This window comes from Diadema antillarum, unplaced genomic scaffold, assembly GCF_040938485.1.
Source record: "Diadema antillarum isolate AM-2024a unplaced genomic scaffold, OU_Dant_1.0 seq00000785_RagTag, whole genome shotgun sequence".
Classification (NCBI taxonomy): domain Eukaryota; kingdom Metazoa; phylum Echinodermata; class Echinoidea; order Diadematoida; family Diadematidae; genus Diadema; species Diadema antillarum.
The window spans coordinates 659966-681989 of NW_027271673.1; the positions used below are offsets into that span (position 1 = coordinate 659966).

The following is a 22024-nucleotide window of genomic DNA, read 5'->3' on the forward strand; positions in this document are numbered from 1 at the left end:
CTTATGCGGTATTCGCAATAACATTATCAGCAATTCCAGCAGTTATAGCCTGCATTAAGAGATTGGAGCTACACGTCCTGGGTTATCAGAAAGATAACTTTCTCTTGCATTATGTGTATTTAAGAGCGCTCGCAACGTTCGCTCGCGCATAATCTAATTTCGTAGTGAAGAGCATGATCATAATTAATAATGTATAATTAATGCAATATTGGGATTCTGTAGCTATATTTTAATAATAATAATAATAACAATAATATACAAATGATGCACAGGATAGAGTGCGTTAGTGGAGGCGTACAGCGCACTCGAGGGTATTTACACTACATTGTAAATACCCGAGAGTGAGCTATACGCCTCCACTAACGCCACGAAATAATCCTGTGCATCATTTGTTTTATAAAATGGGTCGAAAATTCGAAAACTAACAGCATTTTTCAGCGTTTTTCACGTACCTTTGTGGGTCAAGACGTCCGAAGATGTTCGTCCCAAACATTTACGCACGTCGCACTCGGAAATCCCGCACATATAAGACATGATGGGGGGTTGGGTTTCCGGACACTCAAGTTCCCGCATGAAAACTTACTTATCTTACACAGAATATGCACCCTTTACCTTAAAGTCTTGATATAGACTCCTCATATAGGCCTACTAGACAACATACTTTGAAAACGGCGTGAGAATTAACCTGCTAAATCCAGAGATGCCAAGTTCAAAAAACTTTTATGAGTGAGATCTTTATAACTCGGCATCTCGGCGCTCGCGCGCATGCGCACGCGAACGAGGGGGGTGTCCCCCTCCCATGGTAGGGAGCTTTTTTGAATTATTAGCTCTTAATGATGCGATCTGGTGCATACTTAAGTGGCTATTTTTGACTAATTTTGAAGGCAAAAGGGAAACATATATACCTTCAATTGCAACTATCACTTTAATCCTTTGAGCTATATGCTCCTTATTTTTGGCCCAAATTGCAGACTTCACCAGATGCGTGAGAAAAATGGGTGCCATGCGTGAGATCGTGAGACAGACCCTAAATGCTTGAGTCTCACGCAGAATGCGTGAGACTTGGTAGCTCTGTAAATCGTTGGATTTGCCCTTCAAAGTGACTCCATGTATACGCGTCCGGTCCCACAACGCTTGGTCTAACTGTACTGTACGTATAAGAGTATACGTACGCCACACATGTTATGCACAAGGGAAGAAAGGTCGGCCGGCCGGCAGCCCGAACTAGAAGTTGTTTACAGGATTGACAGCGCGTATGCATGCAATTCAAAGGAGCCGCCGCGCGCACAGACGATCGGCAATAGGATTTAACACGCAGTGCGATGGGACTAGAATAACCAAAGCACACGTGACTCATTTCAGCGCTTCCTATTGGCTACATTCTTGAACCCATTTTATAATCATCATCATCATCATCATCATCAATCAATCAATCAATCAGTCATTTATTTAATGAGCCCATGTTTTATACTGCATTCATATTTCACATTCCTCGAGTAAAGCAATATTTCGATTCCATTTTCCAGAACTATTCAGAGTTACAAAATCATTAAAAGATCTACCAATAGTATGCATGAAATCGCACGATGACCAACATAAATATATATAAAAAAAACTCCCTACCGTAATAATAGGACATGGCAATCGAGGATAGTAACTGGCCGGTTGCCACTTCTCTTTTGTATTATAGATAACGGACGTTATAATTTAGTCAGTTCTTCCCCAGTTATATTATCATCATTGATTATAACATTATAAGTAATATTATAATATTATTAGGTTTTCCCCGGTCAATTTTATACTTTTGTCATTCAAGTTCCTATTTCGAGCATTCGATTTCACGCATTCCACGCTCTCAGGACTAAATCAGCAATCAGATTCAAAATCCGGTCATTCGAATTCACTGTCGCAGCATTCAAATTCAAAGGCCGTGTCACACCTTTCCGAGCAAGCCTGAGCGCGACTTGCGAAGAACAATTTTTGCTACCCGGAGGTCCCCGCAGATGAGCCGCACATGACGGTACCTGGCACGTATCTCACCCGCAGTTACCCGTAGTGCGCACGCAGGTCCTATTTTAATACCCGCAGCCAAAAAAGGCCCTGTCCCCCCTTTCCAGGCAAGCTACGCGGGCTTGTTGCGTATAGGAATTTTTCCAGCACGCAGGACAATTTTTGCGGACGGACAAGGATTTGGGTGAGTTTCGCGTGCGTCCTACATGCTCTATGGATCCGTTCTACGTGCATTCCATGTGACCTGCGTGTCAGGCGCATGGGTGGCGAGTGAGGGCTGACAACTTGGTGAAGGAATCCCTCTAAAGGAATTTGATACGGCAGAATTCCCACAGAATGCCATTATCTTGTTAGGTGCATAGATCCATAGATCCACGGGCAACCTACGTACTTCAAGCGGGTCAACTGTTTGTGACTTGCGGCAGCTACGGGTATCCTACTGGTGTTCTGCGTGGGCCTCGCAGGTAATCGACTCACCTGGAAAAGTTTTGGTCATGCTCGAAACTTTGCTGTGGGTAAATCGGACTTGCGTGCGCACCTCTGGGCAAGTTTTATACGGGTAAGATACGCGCTGTAGGTACTGCAGGTGCGGGCTAACTGTGGAGAGCTCCGCGTAGCAAATTTGTTTCCCCGCAAGTCAAGCCGCAAAACGTCCCAAGATACGGTATGACAAGGCCTTGGATATGCTCAAAACTTTTTCCGGGTGAGTAGCGGGGGTTTGTCCGCAGAGGTACACGCAGAACACCAGTAGGAGACCCTTACCGGCAGCACGTCGCAGGCAATTCCAACGCAGGTACTTCGCAGTACCCGTAAATCACTCGTAACAGAAAACGGATCGGTTTCAAAGGTCACACGGAATACACGCAAAGATGGTAAGTAGCACGCGTCTAGCAGGTAAGACACAAGTGCAAAATTAGCAAACATTCTTTTCCGCCCGTAGAAAATTCTCCTAAATCTCTGATCGCAACAAGCCCGCGTAGCTTGCCCGGAAAGATGTGACACGACCTTACGAGCAAGAGGAGCACGCATTTCAACAATGAGCATTCAAATTCATGTCAAGCTGGCGACGGAATCTCGTCGGTCATTCAAATTCGTGAATAGGCAACCATGCTCCAAATAACTGCATTCAACTTAAAGTATTGTTGATCTTTGGGAGCAGTGATTTAAAAAATGTTTGAGATATCACATATCATGCGTATGCGTAGGTCCGTTGTATCACAAAACATCTTCGCATATAAAAATTTTGCAATAAAAACTAAAATATAAGAAGATATCACTATTTTTCTCAATAAACCATAACTGTAGACGGTTTAGTCAAGAAACATTTTTATCATACTTATTGTTCACATTTTGTACATTATTTACAATATTTAACATTGATTATATACTCATTCAAATTTTGGCATTGGTTGTTTCTATCCCTGACTCACATTTTTAGCAGTATATTTTGAAGCACTAAAGCTAGGCTTTTTTTTTTCATCTGCAAATGGTACATTATACCTTTAAAAGAAGGCCTGAATTTAGTTAGTTTGGGGCCGTGTATGTGTGTGTTTCTTTTTTTCATCTAGTTTTGAATATATTGGGATTTATGATGAATATTATTTATTTTGCAGTAGAGGTCCACCTGTTCATTGACAAATTTGAACTCTGGCTTCACGAAAAGGAAATAACTATAGAAACAGGCACATGTCCCTCAGTCTGATATATAACGATTAATGGAGGTCCCACGTGTGACAGAGTCATAACTCATGCACGTAAAAGATCCCACTTCCTTTATTTGACCCGGTGAAGTGGTCCCACCTTGCGTCCAACTGCAATGGACCCCATGGAAGACCAGTAACTGCTATTGCAGCTGAATAGAATGGGCTATCCAGCCATCTTCTTTAGACGGAAAATTAAACAAAAAACAAAATAAAACATTAAGCACTATATAGGCCTACAGACGAGCATGATACGGAAGGTTGGTTGACACCTTCGGGGAAAAAAAAACACAATTTCGACTACATTGAAAAAATTGATAACATGAACATTGTATGCGTCTTGTTTGTTGTTTATTGCTATCTTATTGGTTTACTTTTGCGGGACTGTGTGAGGTTATTGTGTGTCACTTGTCTTTAAACTGATGCATTGCCATCATGTGGTTAGTGTTTCGGCGTTGTCAGCATGCAGTATCATCAAGAAATATGATTAGACTGTCGTTGTGCTGTTTGGATGCACTGCTGACTGGATCTTACATTATTATTTATTGGTGTTTTTTTTTTTAAATCAAAATCGAAGAATACATGAACAGAGAACAATGTAGAACCTTTAAACAATAATAATCAGGCCTTTACTATATGCACCCCTTCATTGTTTGTGTTTGCCCTTTCTCCTTATATTACTCCGTTTTCCTCGTTAGATTAGGGAGCTTTAGATTTTTAATAGACGCGCGGACGTTCAAAGGGGAAAAAAAACATGGTCTGAGCGTGCGCAGAAGCGCGCGTTAAGTGGACGTGCGCTTCTGCGCACGCTCAGAACATGTCCCCCCCCCCTTTGAACGTCCGCGCGTCTAAAATCTAAAGCTCCCTATTGATTGCACGAAGTGGGAACTTGATCGCCTGAAAATGAAATTGAACGCTTCAAACAAGCTCATCGGGACTATTACATGACTATCGTGTGAATTTGAATGCACCAGTAGGAAATGCAATGTTCACATTTGGAAATTGAACGCCCTTGTCAAAGCGTGAATTTGATTTGACGAAAACGAAATAGAACGCCCATAAATGAAATTGATCGGTCGGATTCTGAATTTGAATGCCCGAATATTTTCGGGTGCGTGCGCTGTGTGAATTTGAAAAAGTCGCGAGTTCGAATTCTGCATAGCTACTAGGTGGCAGTGTCTCTGGGCGAGATATTTTCCCCACAATATAGAATTAATGGAAAATGATACTTTCATTATAGAATATGTGATGTTTATCAACTATGGTGCTGATAAAAAGAAGGTGAGTAGGCCCTACTAGGTAGGCCCACCCAGTAAAACAAAACAAAACAAAAAACAAAACAAAACAGACATGACTTCTTTACTTTCATTCAGAATGCCGTTTCATCAAGCGTTTTGTCAGATATGTTTTCTGATAAATTTTATCTAAGCCAATCAGATGCAAGGATTTCAATAGCTTTAAAGAGCTTGTCAGAAAAAACAAAACAAACCCCAACAAAACAGAACGGGAGCAAGCGTCGGAAAAAAAAAAAAAAAAAAAAAAAAAAAATCTGTTTACAGCGCCATCTATGGACGATGTACGAACAGTTGCAATCCGGGTCTCAGCTTCTTGTGCCTTTACTACAGTCTCATCGGCTGTCTACCCATATTTCTCTTTTCCTGTTCCTGTAAATTTAATGAAGAGGTAAGTATCCTCCTCCTGTTTTACTCGGAAAGAAACTTTATTTTCAAGAGTGAAGAGACCGTAAAGTATGGATGTTGAGGATATAAATGCCGTTCCAATTTACCGATATACTGCCTGGTCCCGTATATCGATTTTTGTGTCTTTTCTAACTAACGGTTAGTTAGAACAGCCAAGTCCACGTCGCGCGTCGCTGTATAAGGGCCTGCGTACGCTCTAGTAAATAGCGACAGGTTGCTTCGCTTCGCACAGCATTATGGTAGGGCGTCGGTAGCGCGATGCGCTTTGTCATCCCCTTCAAAATTCACGCAAAAGTCGCGAGTTCAAAAGTCATCTTTGACCTAACGGTTAGGTCTAATGGCTAGACATATGCATTTACAGAACATAAAACTAGAGTCTACTTCAAAACATTTTTTACAATAAGAGAAATCTATCATACTAATTTATGCAAATTATGGTACTGGTCGGGCTATGTCTTTTCAGTAGTACTGCGATGCGAGTGGCTGTGCCGCCGTGTGTCTTTGCTTGTTGTAGATCAGACATTCTAGATGTTTGAGCCCATCATACATCCTCCATCCATGACCATCAACCATGGCCTGGCCTGGCCTGGCCTGGTGTACGGTATTACTTGTATGCCATTATAAGCCCATAGAAATAGAATTCTACTCCTATGTCATGTAAATTTAGATAATAGAACCTAGGCCTATATGAAACGTGATGGATAAACTGTAATTTACTGAGCTCTATACACTGTAGCTGTAGCCTGTGCCAAGGAATGTGCAATGATTAAAAATGCTGATGCTTACATTGTATACCCAGTCATTGGGTGTCTGGACAGGTTGTGGGACCGGACGCGTACTGTAAAGTGCGTCTGGTTTGACAATGACGCGCCTAGATAAACAGTTGTTTGTCAGTGAGGAGCTGCGCGTAAGTGCGTATTCAAAGTAGAATAAGCAAGTCAGCACGCAAGAGTTTTAAGTGTCCGTACACCCAACCCCCCATCCTACATGTCATGAGTTTGCCCAAAGTCAGTTTTGATTTCAACTACAGTAACTAACGTGTTAGACGTCGTAGGGTGGTAGTATCTACTAGTACTAGACATTTTAGACCTACATACAGCCTGTACGATAGAAATAGATCTTGTAGAATCTAATTTAGATCTTAAAATTAGTTGAAGTTCTAAATTAAATTTACTGCCTTTTTTTTCCCGACTGAATCTACTAGACTACATAGCATCTAGGTTACACATACAATCCAATTTTAGTGGTTGCTCGTATTCAGGCGCAAAGAAGGTGAGAAATATTCCAAAAGAAATGGACCCTACTCTGCTCTGAAAGATTGTATAAATTTCATCTTGTAAATTATGTGATTTTAGCTACATGTAGGTTCTATATAGGCCTTAAGGCATGAAACTTGAGTTTCTCTCCCTTCAGTCATTCCTAAAATATTTCATCTGGGAAAACATTTAATTTCTCCATGATCTTTTGTGCCTTTTTTTGTAAATGATATCTCATGCAGATGGCTAATCTGGAGCTAGACCCTCTGTTCGTGAAGGCGCTTGCTCTTCTCCGGTCAAAGAACAAGGACTCCACTGACCTCTTGAAAGGTCTCCTGGATGACGTGCTGGGAAAAGCAACTGGAAAGGTACTGGTAGTGACTTCAGAGGTATTAGCTGTTACTTTTTGCAGTGTTTTGTGCCGAAATTACTTTCCAGGTTTCATGGAAAATACTGTTTTTCCCAAAACCGTATTGCTACACATGTCTGTATTGCAGGAAAGGGGAAAAGTAATGCTTTTTCACCAGAAAAATGCCTCTTTAGGACTCAGAAAACTGCAATACTGTTTATGATGAGGTTGGCATCCCTGTGATATTAATCTCTGAGTTTGTTTGTTTGTCTTCATTTTCCATCTGACGAGGTGACTGGATAGCCTACAAATATTCAGCTAGTCTTCCATTGAGTCCATTTGTTTATATGTGGGGTAGGTGAACCACTTCACGATATGTTATGCAAACTGCTCTTTGCAATGAATGGAAAGAAGTAGGATCTTTTTATGTGTGTGGGTTGTGACTCTCATACATTGTACACCGACAGGGGACCTCCATTTAATGTCCTACCTGAGGGGCAAGGTGTTTTGCCTCTGCTAGACCAGAGGGGATGCCATGAACATCCTTTTATAGTGGCTACTCCCATAGCAACAGCCAATCAGGGAGCAGGATTCTTGTGGTTACCATGACACTTGTATCTCTCTCTTCACAGTTTTCTAGTAAGCCGGCATCTCCCAAGGTCGTCACCAGTGCAAAGTCCGACAAGTCTGAGGCGGCAGCTAAGAGAGCTCCAGTCAAGCGATCGGTTGAAAAGGTAGCCACACCCTGTCCATTTCAATATTTCCCGGAAAAACAGCTCACGCTGTCAAATTTCTCGTAGCGAAGTCTTGCGAAATGACCGGGGGGAGGGGGGATTTATTCTATGCCATGCTGTGCACTCAATCAGTTACAGCGTACTCTCAAGTAGGCCCTACCAATTTACTTTCAAATATTCACTCGACGATGGGTGCTTCCTTGTTTGACTGTAGGATAATACAACCATTCACCTCCCATGACAATACGCCAGTTCGTAATTAGCTCATATACACATTGGTACAAATGACCATTCTTCTTTTCTCAGTTGGTTTATACAATGTAGGCACTTCACTCGTTTTCAAGGCGGCATGATGCATAAGCTTGCCCGATGTAACAATTTATGGAATTCATAAACAAAGAATGAACTTGTGTTTAGATCAGGTGATCAGAATACTCCATCAGTTGGCAATTTAGCAGCAGGCATCCATTTCATTGTTTGGTATTGAATGCAATAACAGCCTATTTCCTTTTATATTGCGAAATACCATTCTTGCTGCCAGGTGGATGTGCTGGCAAGCACCATTTAGATAAGGATCGCATGAATAATCATCGCATCACAGATGCTTATCTCAGTGAATTTACAAACCAAAGTGCCTGTTGGTACAAGTGACCTTTTTCTGCTCATGCGCAAAGTGGAATTACGAACAGCAGGGCCCTGTTTCATAAAGCTGTTCATAAAGTTATGAACAACTTATGAGCGACTGGTGATAAGTTCTGATGTGCTATACTTATCAGAATTTCCATAATTCAGCACAAGAACTGATCACCAGTCGCTCTTAAGTTGTTCGTAACTTTACGAACAGCTTTATGAAACAGGGCTCCGGTCTATTATTGGTTGCCATGATGTCTATACTCTATCCTAAGTGTTGTCTAAAGTGGATAGTGCACAGTCTTTTCTTGTGTAATGGAACAGGATTTTGCACTCGATGTAAGGCGACACACTTTATTCACCTCCTTGAATCAAAGGCATCATCTTTTACATCGTGCAAAATCTTGTACAGTGCTCTCGTGTTATAATGAAATCTTTGTGACTGGCAGTATTCTTTCATTGTATTACAGTTTTGTCACAGCCGAACATTAAAGGTACAGTTTACCATTGGGAGCAGTAATTTTAAAAATGTTTGAGTAATGACATTTGGTGCATGTCATATCATATGATATGTGTAGGTCAGTTGTATCGCAAAACATCCTACTATATAAAAATTTCATAATAAAACCTAAAATGTATGAAGATATTGCAGTTTTTCTCAGTAAACCATAACTGGAGATGCTTTATTCTAGAAACACTTTTACTGTAACTATTGTTCACATTTTAACTTGACATTGATTATCCTGATTAATATTTTTACATTGGTTGTTTCTATCACTAACTCACATTTTAGAAATAGTTTGAAGCACTAAAGCTGAGGTTTTGTTTCATCTGGAAATGGTGAATAATGTCGTTAAAGTGTATAAAGATATACAGATGATAATTTTGGACCTGAATTTTTACCTTGTTGTGACAAGAATTTTGTTGTAACCGTGTACCATGTGCACTGTATCGTTACATCAGTGACCATTTACTATTTGTTTACTAGTATTTTAATTCAATCTCGGTTCCCATCATTTCGTAGTCGAGTTTTGGGGCCGCCCTGTCATCGGCTGACCACAGCGTCGCTGCCAAGAAGTCAAAAGTGGACGAGGAGGTGGTGAGGCCCTCGCGGATACAACCCCGGCGACCTCTCATCGACGATGACGAAGATGACAGCGACCATGAAGTCGATGACGACGAGGACGACGATACAGAAGATGAGCCAGTGGAGGATAAGGATGAGAAGAGGGATCAAGACATTGAGGAGGAAGATGAAGGTAAGATGAAGTTTGCAGTGCTGCGCTTGAAAAATATGGCACATACATGTATGTTTCACAATTTTTTTATTTTTATTTTTTTTTTCAAATTTTATGAGGCGGTTGCTAGACCCAGATTTAAACGACTCATGAAATATTAACTCTGATCTCAACATAAATGTGTGCTTTAATATACTGGTATGAAGTACACAGTACATGAATGAGGTGCATGATGATACTCTGTACAATCCAGTAGGCCGAAGTCTTGGCACGCCTACTGAGTTTCTGAATGTGCGCACTTCACAAAATCTCTGGTCATTGCTGTATTCCATGATCGCATATTCAGTCACTCACAATATTGATGTTCAGTCCCAATTCGAGCAAAATTAGACTCCCTGAATATATGGTATATACGATATTTTTTGTCCTTCAGGGCCCTGTTGTATAAAACTTGTCATCAGTGTCAACTGCCACATTTCTATGACAAATTTGCCTTCAGCCAATCAGATACAAGGATTTCAGTAGCTTGTAACAACCATCACAACTTGTCATTGTTAACAAGTTTTATGAAATGGGGCCCTGGTCGCACATGTTTCAACATTTCTTTGTTACCTGAGCAATGAACTAGGAAGACCATTTTGCTAATGTCTGCATGCATTTTTTTTTAGTTTAGAAATTCTAGGTATGGTTGAAGGTCAAAGTCTGAAATTTCAAGAGTTCATGCATTAATTTGGGAACACTTCAGCAAACTTTAGTGTCACATGCTCAAAGAGTATTATGGTGATTCCATTTCATCCCGCACTCGACGTACAAGCGACAAAAGATATATCAACATTGATGTCGGAAGTAATTATTGAGTTTTGGAATGAGGCAGAATTTATTGTTTCGAATTCCTTGGAAATGTTTGCACATGCACAGAAATGGCAAGTAATGATTTAGAAAAACTGTCTCATGGCATGATTGAATGTGGGTTCAAAGGCTAAGAGGTCATTCTTACATTCTGAGATTTAATTGATACGAAAAACTTGTGTCCTGAATTTTGTTTGTATTTCACAAAGTGAATTCCTCCTGTGGATGAATTGTGACTAGTGACAGAAAAGTCACTAGTGGCTTACTTTCAGGTTGAATCCAGTGGTTAAGGTCAAAGGTTAAAGTTTTATTATTCATCAGATTTTATTATTCAGCAGGGCTCATGCTGCACTTACAAAGTGAAAAGGAATTGCCGCATTCCTTCCCCCGCCCCTCCCCCATCAACATCAAAAGAAGCAAAGCAGTCAACAATGGTGTACATTGGCTCACACAGTCACTCTGAATTTTGTCACTAGGAAAATTTGCCAACGAGGATGAGAAACCAGGAAGCGGGGATGCGGAGGAGATGTGGCTGGACTTGGCCTGTGTGGTGTGCAAGGAGATGGGGATCTCGGCTGGAAACCAGCTGGTCGAATGCCAGGAATGCCACAACCTCTACCACCAGGTAAGATGTGCACGGGATGCGGGATGGGCGTGGCACTGTTGGTAATAAATCGAACCTACTGATTATGGATAGGCTCCAGTTATTTAGATAATGGAACCTCTTATTGAAGGGTACTAAACTCACCCAGAGGTGTCGGGCAAGCCTCTACCATTGGGTGAGATGCGAGCACGATGCGGGATGGGCGTGGCAGTGTTGGTAGTAAATCAAACCTACCAGTCATGGCTGGATCCAGTTACTTAATGATGGAAGGATACTAACTCACCCAGAGGTTTAGGGCAAGCCTCTTCCACTGGTTGAGATGTACGGATATACGAGAAGGATGTGGCACTTTTGGTAGTAAATCAAACATACCAGTCATGGATAGGCTCCAGTCAATTAAATGATTGAATCGCTTTTTTTTTTTTTGTCATTATTGTTTATATTGGTGATATTGATATTATCATCAAAGAATGGCTGGTATCATAAATAATTCTATCATTTTCATCATCATTTTGTACTATACTTTATATTTGTGTGCATCATTAATTCTTTTCTTGTATACTTTATATTGTGTATCACCTTTTGAGCAATGGAAATATATGTAATTGAATGATCATTAGCATTATGACCATCATCACTATCTCTTTCCATCCATTTATCTTTTGCCCACAGAGGTGCCACAGTCCGCCAGTGACCAACTCGGATCCCAATGACCCTCGTCAGGTCTGGTACTGTGCCAAGTGTAAATCCAACATGAAGAAGCTGGTGAGCCTAGCTTTGAATGTTCCCTTTAAATCAGAGACGTTGCGATTATTGACAAATGAGCATTATAATAATGCTGTTCTCCATAAGAGGATGCTTTTGCGTGGTTATTTGATCATTTTGCACTGTTAAAACCTGAAGTGTAAAGTGTAAACTTCACACGCTTGAGAATTCACGATAGCAAATGTACATGTTGACATTTTGTTTGTAGTGTGTATATTTTGAGTATCCCAAAGTGGTAGTGTGTTGCATTTTTGCATTTGATCAGTGGAGTGTAAAGTCACACACACATGCGCCATTCCACACCATGAAATATTCCATTAGGATAGTATTGCAGACATGCTTTTGCCATTTATGACAGAAAGCATGCAATTAATGAAAAAAAAAGGTATCTGGACCAAGTCAAATTTTATGTACGTGACATGTAGTCTGATAAAAATTAGAATCTTGTTAGCAAAACTTAAGGCAAGAAGATATCGGTAGGTAATCCAAGCATTCAAGAGAAAGTAGCAGATGATGAGCCAGGTTTTTGCGTTGTTGTGGTGTTTGTTTGTTGGTTGGTTTGTTTATCATTGAGTGTTATACATTCATTGAGTGTGGTGAAAATTTCTGTTGGGTAAAAGAAGGTTTCACAGTGCATCACATATTCTTTTGTGGGTATGTATGCGGTCCTGAAAAGGGCCTTCCCACTCCCTGGGCCACATGCATACCCAAGAAAAAATATTTGGTGCGCCATGAATTCTTCTACCACCAAATGAAATTTCATGTTTTTGGTGCTTTCATCCAAATGATGTCCTCTCTGACCCCGTATCCCACTGCCCTTCTCCCTACAGGCCTCCAAGAAACCCAGTGCTCTTCCAGAGTCCCTAATCACCACAGGCTCCTCCTCCTCCTCCTCTTCCTCCTCCTCTTCATCCTCCTATTCATCGTCCACCGGTCGTGATCAGGACAAGGACTCGATGAATCTGTTCCGGAGGATGGATCCCAAGGTACATTTGTTTCTTTTCATTCAACTTATTCACTTCCATTTCAAATCTAAGAAGATACAGTGGACTGTTGCTATAGCGAAGTCCTGGGAACCGGCAGTTTACTGTAGTTTTATCGAAATTTCGTAATAACCGAACAAATAAACAATTAAATGACTGAGAGTGGATAATGTTGTAGCCTGAATTTCTACTTCGTTGTAACCAGAATTTTGTTGGGTATAACTGTTTTCGTTATAGCGGGAGTGCACTGTATACAGCAAATACAATGCATACGCTCTGCTGCCCCGTGCAGACACGTTTTTATAAAAGTGGAATATGATGATGATAAAAACATTTGTAACCCATGACTGTCCAAGACTTTGCCCTACAACAATCATTTTGCATTGATCATGGTTAAACCAGTTGTCATATTGCACAAGCAACACTGTGCTTCAGTGGAAATATGACAATCGGACCCAGTGACATATCAGACCCATCACCAGTCGTGGTTGTGGACCTGGGGCTGGGGGAGGGTGGCTGCAGTCCTCTACCATTTTTGCTCTTGGAAAAAAAAAAAGATAGTAAAAAAAAAAATATGCCACAACCTTGTTACCTTGCTGTTTCAAAGGCTACGGGTTAGACTTGTTCCAAGGGAAGATGTCAGTTATGCTATACCATGTGCTTGTTTTGTTCCAGTACCAATTTTTATTTTTTCATTTTTCATTTTTTTTTTTCAATCTAGCCATCCCCAACATCCACTACCAGCAAGCAGATGCCATTTGGGGGACTGGCGAACTACGCGGCCAACCTCACCGGCCGCCAGCATACTTCCTCCTCATCCTCCTCCTCCTCTGCCACCACGTCCTCCTCCAAGGCCAATCCCACCGGTGTCAGCCGCATCCTGACTGGCAGCGGGGGCCACAAGGTGGTGCCCTCCTCCATCACCGGCCGCAGCTTCAGCTCCTCCGGGGCGTCGACCGCCATGAGCGGGCGTGGCACCAAATCCGGAGGACTCCAGCGCTCCACCTCCGTCACTCCCTCCGGTTCCTCCTCCTCCTCTACCTCCTCCTCCTCCACCTCTTCATCATCATCGTCGTCATCGTCCACCTCCTCTTCCGCCTTGTCGTCCAGCAAGGGGGCGGGGTCGACTGCGCCCATGTCCGGCAGCACTGTCGGTGGCGGCAACAAGGCTCTCCCACAGACCAGCACAGCTTCCGCCATGAAGAGGTTGCATATGATGAAGAAGAAAGCGCTCAAGCGATGAACACCTTTAACCCTCAGTTTACAAGAACCTCATCCCTCTTTGGTATGCAAAGTATGCTATGGACATTTTAACCCATTCCCGTGGCATCATCTCATATGCAGGAACCTGGCATATGAAGCTCCCAAAATGCAGACAAAAGTGTCTGCATTTGTGGCCTGAATTCATGCTTATTTGTGTTATGCTGACCAGAAAATTAACTCTGATTGAAAAATTAGAGTTTCTTCTCTCAATATCTCTTTTTTTTTGTATCAAAATTGCATTTATTGATTTGTTCAATTTACTTTTTGCAGTGCAGTAGTGCGCTTGCTTTGCTATAAAATTTGAATGAAGACGTGCACACACTTAGCAATCAAGACTACGCTCACTTGATTTTGACTTCACTCTTACCATTTGGGGGCCCATGTAGTGTATAACAAAAGAGTTTGCCAGCCCAGAGCATGCTATGTTCTTATCGTATGTCCGATCAAATTTTGTATTTTTTGACGGCACGTGCAGTTGCTTGTGGAACAATTTTGGTGTATGGATAATTTTGTAGAGAGTTGGTTATGAGCAGTAACCCCTTGTGTGCTTTGAGTGCAGATTGGCACAGAAAATTCCATAGCACATTTGTACACACTGTCCAAAGTCCATGGCACCAAAGGGATCAAGCAAGAAGGGAAAGAAGAGAAAGACGGAGTGGGTAAATGTGGTCGTGCTGAGAAAAAGGAGAATTTTGTGTCTCATTTTGTTGAAAAACTGCTGTCAATCCTTGATACAAAGATAGATTCATATGACCCCATCTCAGGTGGTTATTCTAGCCCTTATTGGTAAGATGTGACTTGATGTCAAGGAGTTCATTGCAGCCCAAAAGTGTATTACTTGCAGTTCAGTTCACGTGAAATCTAGATGAACCCCATCACCATTACCAGATGAAATCAATCCATGCATCATTGTACTAAATGTAGAACAGCATGCACAGGGCACTCTTGTTTTTATGAGGCCCTTAATATAAAACAAACATAATTCTGAAACCAGATGTTTCATTGTGTCAAAGAAAAAAACAAATAAACTAGAAGAGCGCTCGGAGAGCACGGACCTCCACCAAGCCAGCAAATCATTTCCACCCATCCAGTTTCCCAATATAGAAGCCTTTTGTTTTATATCATAGCCCTGCACAGTGCCTTGCCTTTGCCAGAGCAGAGCATGCGCTTAGTGCGTGTATGTAAACCTCCAGTACGCACAGCTTGAACCCCAAGTTCATTGACCTTATGCCAAAAGATGAAAAATCCATTAAATAATCCATAAAAAATTCCCCGATCACTACAAATTTTCCCGGATCACTACCAAAATTGAATGAGGTGTTTCTTGTGTCAATATGGACTTTTTATGCAAGTTTCATTTTAATCCATACTCAAGTGTTTGATTTATTTTGCAAACAGACAAACCAACGCCGATGATCACTTAAAGGGATTGTATAGTATTGGTAGAGGTGAGGATTGGGCTTTTAACATCTTTGCAAGATACCAAGAAATTACTTGTGAAATAGTACAGAGCATACCATTTTAAAAAGAAGTCAAAGTTTATTTGATGAAAATCGGTTTTGAAATGGCTGAGACATCCAAAAACAAAGTAAAACAAAGCGATCGTAATTTTATCAGGATCGCTCTATTTTGGATATCTCAGCCATTTCAAAGCCAATTTTCATTGAATATACGTTGAATTCCTCTTAGAATTACATTCTCTTTCACATGATTTTATAAGGGATTTTCCATTATCTCACAAAAAAAATGTTGGAAACCTAAAGTTCAGTCTCAACCAAAACTATATAATCCCTTTAACCTCCCCCTTCCTAGGCGGGGGCAGTCAATACAAGTATACAGAGTTTGGGACCTGCAAAACCTCCTTGTTAGAAATGGGTTTTGTTATATCTGACCTCTTAACCCGTTCCATACTGAATTCTGAAATGCCCATAGACTTAATACGCAGAACACCAGGTTCTCGTACGGAATGGGTTTATATAATGAGATTCCACTGCACAGTACTTCATGAGAGGAAGGCCCTCTGGTTGTTGTAATCTTTCTTTCTTCGGGCAAACTCATATGTCATGCATGTTGTAAGTGAATTCCGGGTGTGTTCGAGCACTCTCCTGAAGTGAACTGAACCGTACCAAACCCTCGCCAGAGGAGCACTTGAACGCTCCTACAGTGTACTGTACCGTACTGAACCGAGCCAAAGTGGACCACATTGCAATGTGCTCCAAAAGGGTACCAAAAGCATACCAAAAGTTCACATGTGAGAATGCGGGTTACATGCACATATTATGTCAGCCTCAATGCAAAGAGCTCATTTTCTTTGTTCGGGGCATCTGTAAGTAGTTCAAGAGCACCAGGTGAATAACCCTCGTTTACAAAATGTGCAACCCCCTCCAAAAACAACTCATGAGGTACGCTTTCTCAACAGAGCACTCGAACGCTCCAAATCTGGCACAGTACAGTTTGGTACATTTTGGTCCAGTTCGCTTTGGTTCACTTTAGAGTGCTGGAACACACCCCCAGTGACTACCCAATGCTAAATTTGGTTGTTATATTATGTATATACAGTGTATGTGTGCAAGTCTTTTGCCATAATAAAGACAGTTTTGGTAATTGTTCTGTTTGTCAAATTGTTGAATCTGTGTGACAGGAACATAAGTGTTTAGGACCACTGTGGTTACAGAAAGAGGCGAATTTATGTAAACTGATATGATGGTCCAATTTACAATGATCCCTCCTTTTTGAATGATGCTACGTGCCTGGTTGATACTGCTTGCTGATTGTTGCTAGTCACTAGGGATGAGCTGTGGAGGTTTGGATGATCATGAACCACCTATCACCATCCCTCTCAAATAATATCACTGCTCTATTCATGGCGCCTCTACTTCTGAGTCTGTGTGTATGTATGTATGAAAAGTACTTGAGGCCCACAATTAATGTCGGGCCGCCAAATTTTTCTTTTGGTGGCCTGATCGAGCAGCTACATTGTAAAATTTGAAATTAACTTTTATATTAATTTTGCTTTTATTTCGGGCCACTGCATTTCTTTTGGGCCACCAAAATTTCACATTCGAAGATTTTAGTGGGCCGCTTTGGCCACCAGAGAAAAAAAAGTCACGATATGTGTGTGTGTGGATGTTTTTGCACGAGTGTGTGTGCGCGCAAATGTTTTTTTGTTTGTTTGTTTGTTGTTTTTTTTTAAGGGGAAGGCGGGACTCGACATTTAACTGTTTTCTCTGGTGGCCCATTCGCCACTTAAATCTTTGAATTCTGTATTTGGTGGCCTGAGAAAGAAATGTGGCCAAAAATAAAAGCAAATTAAAAAAACATGTTTTGAATATTAGCTGCTCTATTTGACCACCAAAAGATAGCCTTTCTTGGAGTTACGTGGCCCAACATCAATTTTTGGTAGCCCTGGGCCACCACATATGTTAAGCCCTGTGTTAGTGTATGTTTATGAAAATTGAATGTTTGTGCTGATGTGTCGATGTGTTTGTCTGTGTAGATTTCTAGAGTGTTTCTTCAGATGTTTGTGTGTACAAGTTTGTGCTTGTGTGTACACAAACTCAGCCAGTGCTTTATCACTGTATTCTCAAAATGCTGTAGTCTTTTCATCCAGCAATGCCTGCCCAGGCACTTTGAAAGTTCACAACTTTTGAACGGATTGTCTAATGTTCATCAAACTTAAACAAAGTGTTCTACTAATATTGCTGCATTCACTCAATCCACAAAGATAGTTTGATTTCATTCTTCTTTGATATAAAGCAAAAGTTTATGATAATATTTGGGTCATCTGTCCCCATGAAAATCTCCACAAACACACAGTCACCTAGTCTTATAAGTATGCAAACTCAAGTGAATTACATGTACTGGGTATGTCACACTGCCTTGAATTTTGTGTGTATATTTGACTCACCACAACAAAAGGATCCGAAAGTCACCGATGGCTGAGCTAAGAAAATGGAGTTTGAATTCAGATCACCAAAATCAGTCAAAACATTTGAATTCAAGTTTTTGACATAATTTTGTAGTCTGATGTTTCGTCTACCATCTGCTGAAATTTTGTAAGTGATCAAAGGAAGGGCAAGAAATTAGCGTTTTTCTGAGCCATGATTTTCCAACTTTCAACTAAACAGAAACGTGTCCAAAGATATGGATTTAGTGCTGCAGATAGACTCCGGCCCTAACAACGAGGGAGCGATCTTATTGGTCGGATTGTGGCATCCTGGTTACTGATTGGTCATGCGTAGACCGCTGGCACTAAGCTTGAATGAACATTGCGGAGGTTGCTAGGAGCGTACCTTCTTTTGTCAAACGGTGAAAACTCTCTTGCTTCCCCTTGATCATGATAGCGTCGGAAGGAAAACTTTGGAAGTGGTTTTCTCGAAACGCTGAATTCCAAGACCACTCGACATGCTCTCATAAAATCATCGATATCTCCGCAACCGAGTATTTCTATGAGTCATGTTGTATATGAAATTAAAGGGGAAGAGTAAGGAAATAATGTCATGTCATTTTCAGAATATCGACCTCCCCCAATTTTCCGATCCTTTTGTTGTAGCGGGTCACATATCTTCTTTCAGTGAATAGAGGTTAACAATTCAATTAAAAAAAAAAATAAAAAAAAAAATCTCCACACACTGAATATTAACATTTACTCAACAGGTAACACCACGACAGAAGAGTAGAGAATGTTTGGGCTTTTTTTACATTGGTCTTCAGTTTTAATCTATTGCAAAACAAGCCAGTAGACTCGCAGTTACGATAATACAACGCCGCTTGTTCTACCATGAAAATCACTCGTCAAATGGGACGAGACATACGGATGGTATAGAAAAACAAAACAAAATACATTCAGCATGCAAAATATTATTTACATTCATTTCTTCAGTTCAGTCATTCTTCAGCATAAATTCAGGAATCGATCTACAGTGGGGGAATTCTTGAATAGTGTCAGTAACACATTACAAAGCTCCTAAGAGTATACAATGTAATACATTTCGTAATAAATACATCGATAAGCTTACAGCATTGCCCAGAACCCTGCTTCATAAGTTGGATCAAACATAAGTCACCAAATCAAACATACATGTATATTTTAAGTCTTTGAATACTCAATTCTGATTGGCTGACACCAGACTTAGGTTTGATTTTTCTCACTTATGTTCAATTGCATTATGCAACAGGGCCCAGGAGAAGGGAATAACACGTACGAGCATACTTGGCATACTCTGGAAGGAAATCTAGCCCACTCGACAGTTTGCAAATGAGCACGCCATGCTCATCGGCAAGGCCCAGTTCAAATTTCACAACCTCATTACTTCATATTACCCTCTGCCTGGCTGATGGTATACATGACAAAAAGTCTAGGTGATCATACAGCAGTTCACAAAAAAAAGTGCTGTTTACTAATGCTGTTTATAATTCATTGAATTTGTTGTTTTGAAAGAATTTGGAATACTGAAATTATCACCAGTATTATTCATCTATATAATCATTTTCATCACTGCCAATATTAAGATAACCTTATCGCTATCATCAGCATCATCACTGTTATTAAAATCATCATCTTCATCACCACTGCTATTGTCATGATTACATGTATAATCATCACCTCCATGAACTATCAACACTTATAGTTAGAGTAGTTTAGTTTGTGTGAAAACACAACCACCATTCCAACCATATAAAACTTTTCTCTTCCCGGACATGTTTTTCAAATTTTTTTCAAATCACAAACATTACATCACAATGAAATCATCTACTTAATTTAAATTTTTTGGTGATTATTGATATTATGTGGCAAAGCATTCATGCTGTATTCAATACGACCCATTATAAAAAGTGTGTTTGAATCAGATTACTGATGAATGTGACCTGTCACAATATAACCCTGACAAAGGTCATAAACCTTTTTTTTTTCTTTTTCTTTTTTAAAAAAATCATTTGATTTTTAAGATTTGGGCAACCTTCAATTATCCAGAATGTAAGCTTTCGAACACAGTAAGATTTGCATCCACAAATCTACCCCACAGATGCCACCAGAGCCAGTTACAGGATAAATACAGTTACGAGATCGTCTGATTTGACAATCACACACAGTCAAATATGCCTGTAGACAGGGAATTGTATGCGCAATTGATCAATTCAAACTTTGTACAAAAATTAACCCCATACATCCTCAGACTCTGAAATTTGAATGAAGAGAAAGTTTTGATGTCAACTCCTTTTTCAACAAATATCCAGGGATGCCAACCTCAGTAACAGTACTGCAGTATTCAGAGGGCAGTGTTCTGATGGATGACATGGCACATTTTATTATTTTTTTTTCTGTGCAGAAACAGTTATATATTTTTCCCTTTCAAGCAATAGACATGTGTTGCAATACAATTTGGCAAAACAGTTATTTTCCATGAAACCTGCATTATTTTTGGCAAAAAAACCCACAAAAAACCTGTATAAAATGTACTGCCAAAGAGTAGCAGCTGGCATCTCTGTATATCTTACTTTCTTATTTTTCTGCTAAATGTGGTAAATCATCATTACTCTCTTCAGCTTCAAGTCGTTGACTTAATTTTTTTGGTGTGTGGAGTTGCGACGGGTCACAAACTCTTCACAAGATCTTGTATAATTACTGTAAACCCTGCAGCATTGCTAGTGTCTTTCATTAAGCAGAGAGACAAAACTGTCCATACGAAATGTCGGCAAGAAATGCAATGCCATGTACACATCATGCACAGACCAAACAAATCAACAACCATCAACAGCGTTTTAGTTATACTTTTTGTGCCACATACACATGCCCAACTCGGTCGACTTGCCATCTTTGCATATTTTGCTTCGAATGCACAACAGCACGCAAACCGATCTACATTGGATAAATCAGGAAGTGTCATAGTATGTGTACATAACAGTCAGCCTTGCTTAAGTTGAATCTGTTTTGGACTGAAGGAATAGTTTCAACTTAGCAAAGCTTCTAATCTTCTCTACAACTTTGCTGTTCTGATTTTGCACAAACTGCCCCTCATCCATATTCATAAGAACTGAATTGATCAGTGTTTCAGCAGTAGCCATGACAAAAGAAAATATGTGACCCGCTACAACAAAATGATCCTAAAGTCGGGCGAGGTCGATTATTTGAAAATTGCATGATATAATCCCCTAATCTTTCTGCTTTAAATTGATATACAACACATTTTATAAAAATAATCGGCTGCGGAGATATCGATGTTTAAAAGAGAGCGTGTCGAGACGTCTGGAAAATCAATGTTTCGAGAAAAGCGCCCTAAAAGTCTTCCTTTCGACGCAATCGCGATCAAGGGACACGCAAGCCAGTTTTCAACTCTGGACAACAGAAGGTAAGCCCTAGCAACCCCCGAAGAGTTCATTCAAGCACATCAGCGTCGGCGGTCTCCTCACCAACCAATCAGTGACCAGGATGTGAGAAGCGGCTGAGCATAGCGCACCCCGCCCGCACACACCAGTCGACTGGGCAGTGTGCGAGCTTCACGCTTCGGTTAGCAGCAAGCAGCAAACTGACCAATGAGATCACTCTGGTCGTTGTTAGGGGCGGAGCCTATCTGTGGTGCTAAATCCAAATTTTCGAACCAGTTTCTGCTTCGTTGAAACGGCAAAAAACATGGCTCAGAAAAACGCTATTTTTAATCTTTCCTTTGATCATTTTGCTTCAAAATTTCAACAGATGATAGAAGACATGTTAGACTCCAATAATATATCAAAATCAGAAAATCGTAAGTTTTGACCAATTTTAATGCTCTGACTTCAAACTCGATTTTCACGGCTTCGACCGCGCGCGACTTTAGGACCTTTTTGTTGTAGCGGGTCACATATGGGCATACATACGTGAACTCGAGCAGGATTGGAACCTACAACTTCCTAATCTCCACACATCTAATAGCCACTAAATTTCTGCTCACGAATATATGTTCATG

The 22024-nt window shown here is 40.6% G+C and overlaps 1 protein-coding gene across 1 annotated transcript; it reads left to right on the forward strand.

The window, feature by feature from the left end:
- Positions 1–6829: 6829 nt before the first annotated feature.
- LOC139739174 (integrator complex subunit 12-like) lies at positions 6830–14127 on the forward strand. Its single transcript, XM_071649788.1, has 9 exons — positions 6830–7034; positions 7648–7749; positions 9404–9638; positions 10943–11091; positions 11743–11835; positions 12666–12821; positions 13540–13658; positions 13692–13914; positions 13987–14127. Exons 1-9 carry the CDS (start codon positions 6903–6905, stop codon positions 14059–14061), a joined length of 1284 nt encoding a protein of 427 aa, XP_071505889.1. The 5' UTR covers positions 6830–6902; the 3' UTR covers positions 14062–14127.
- The last annotated feature ends 7897 nt before the right edge of the window (positions 14128–22024 follow it).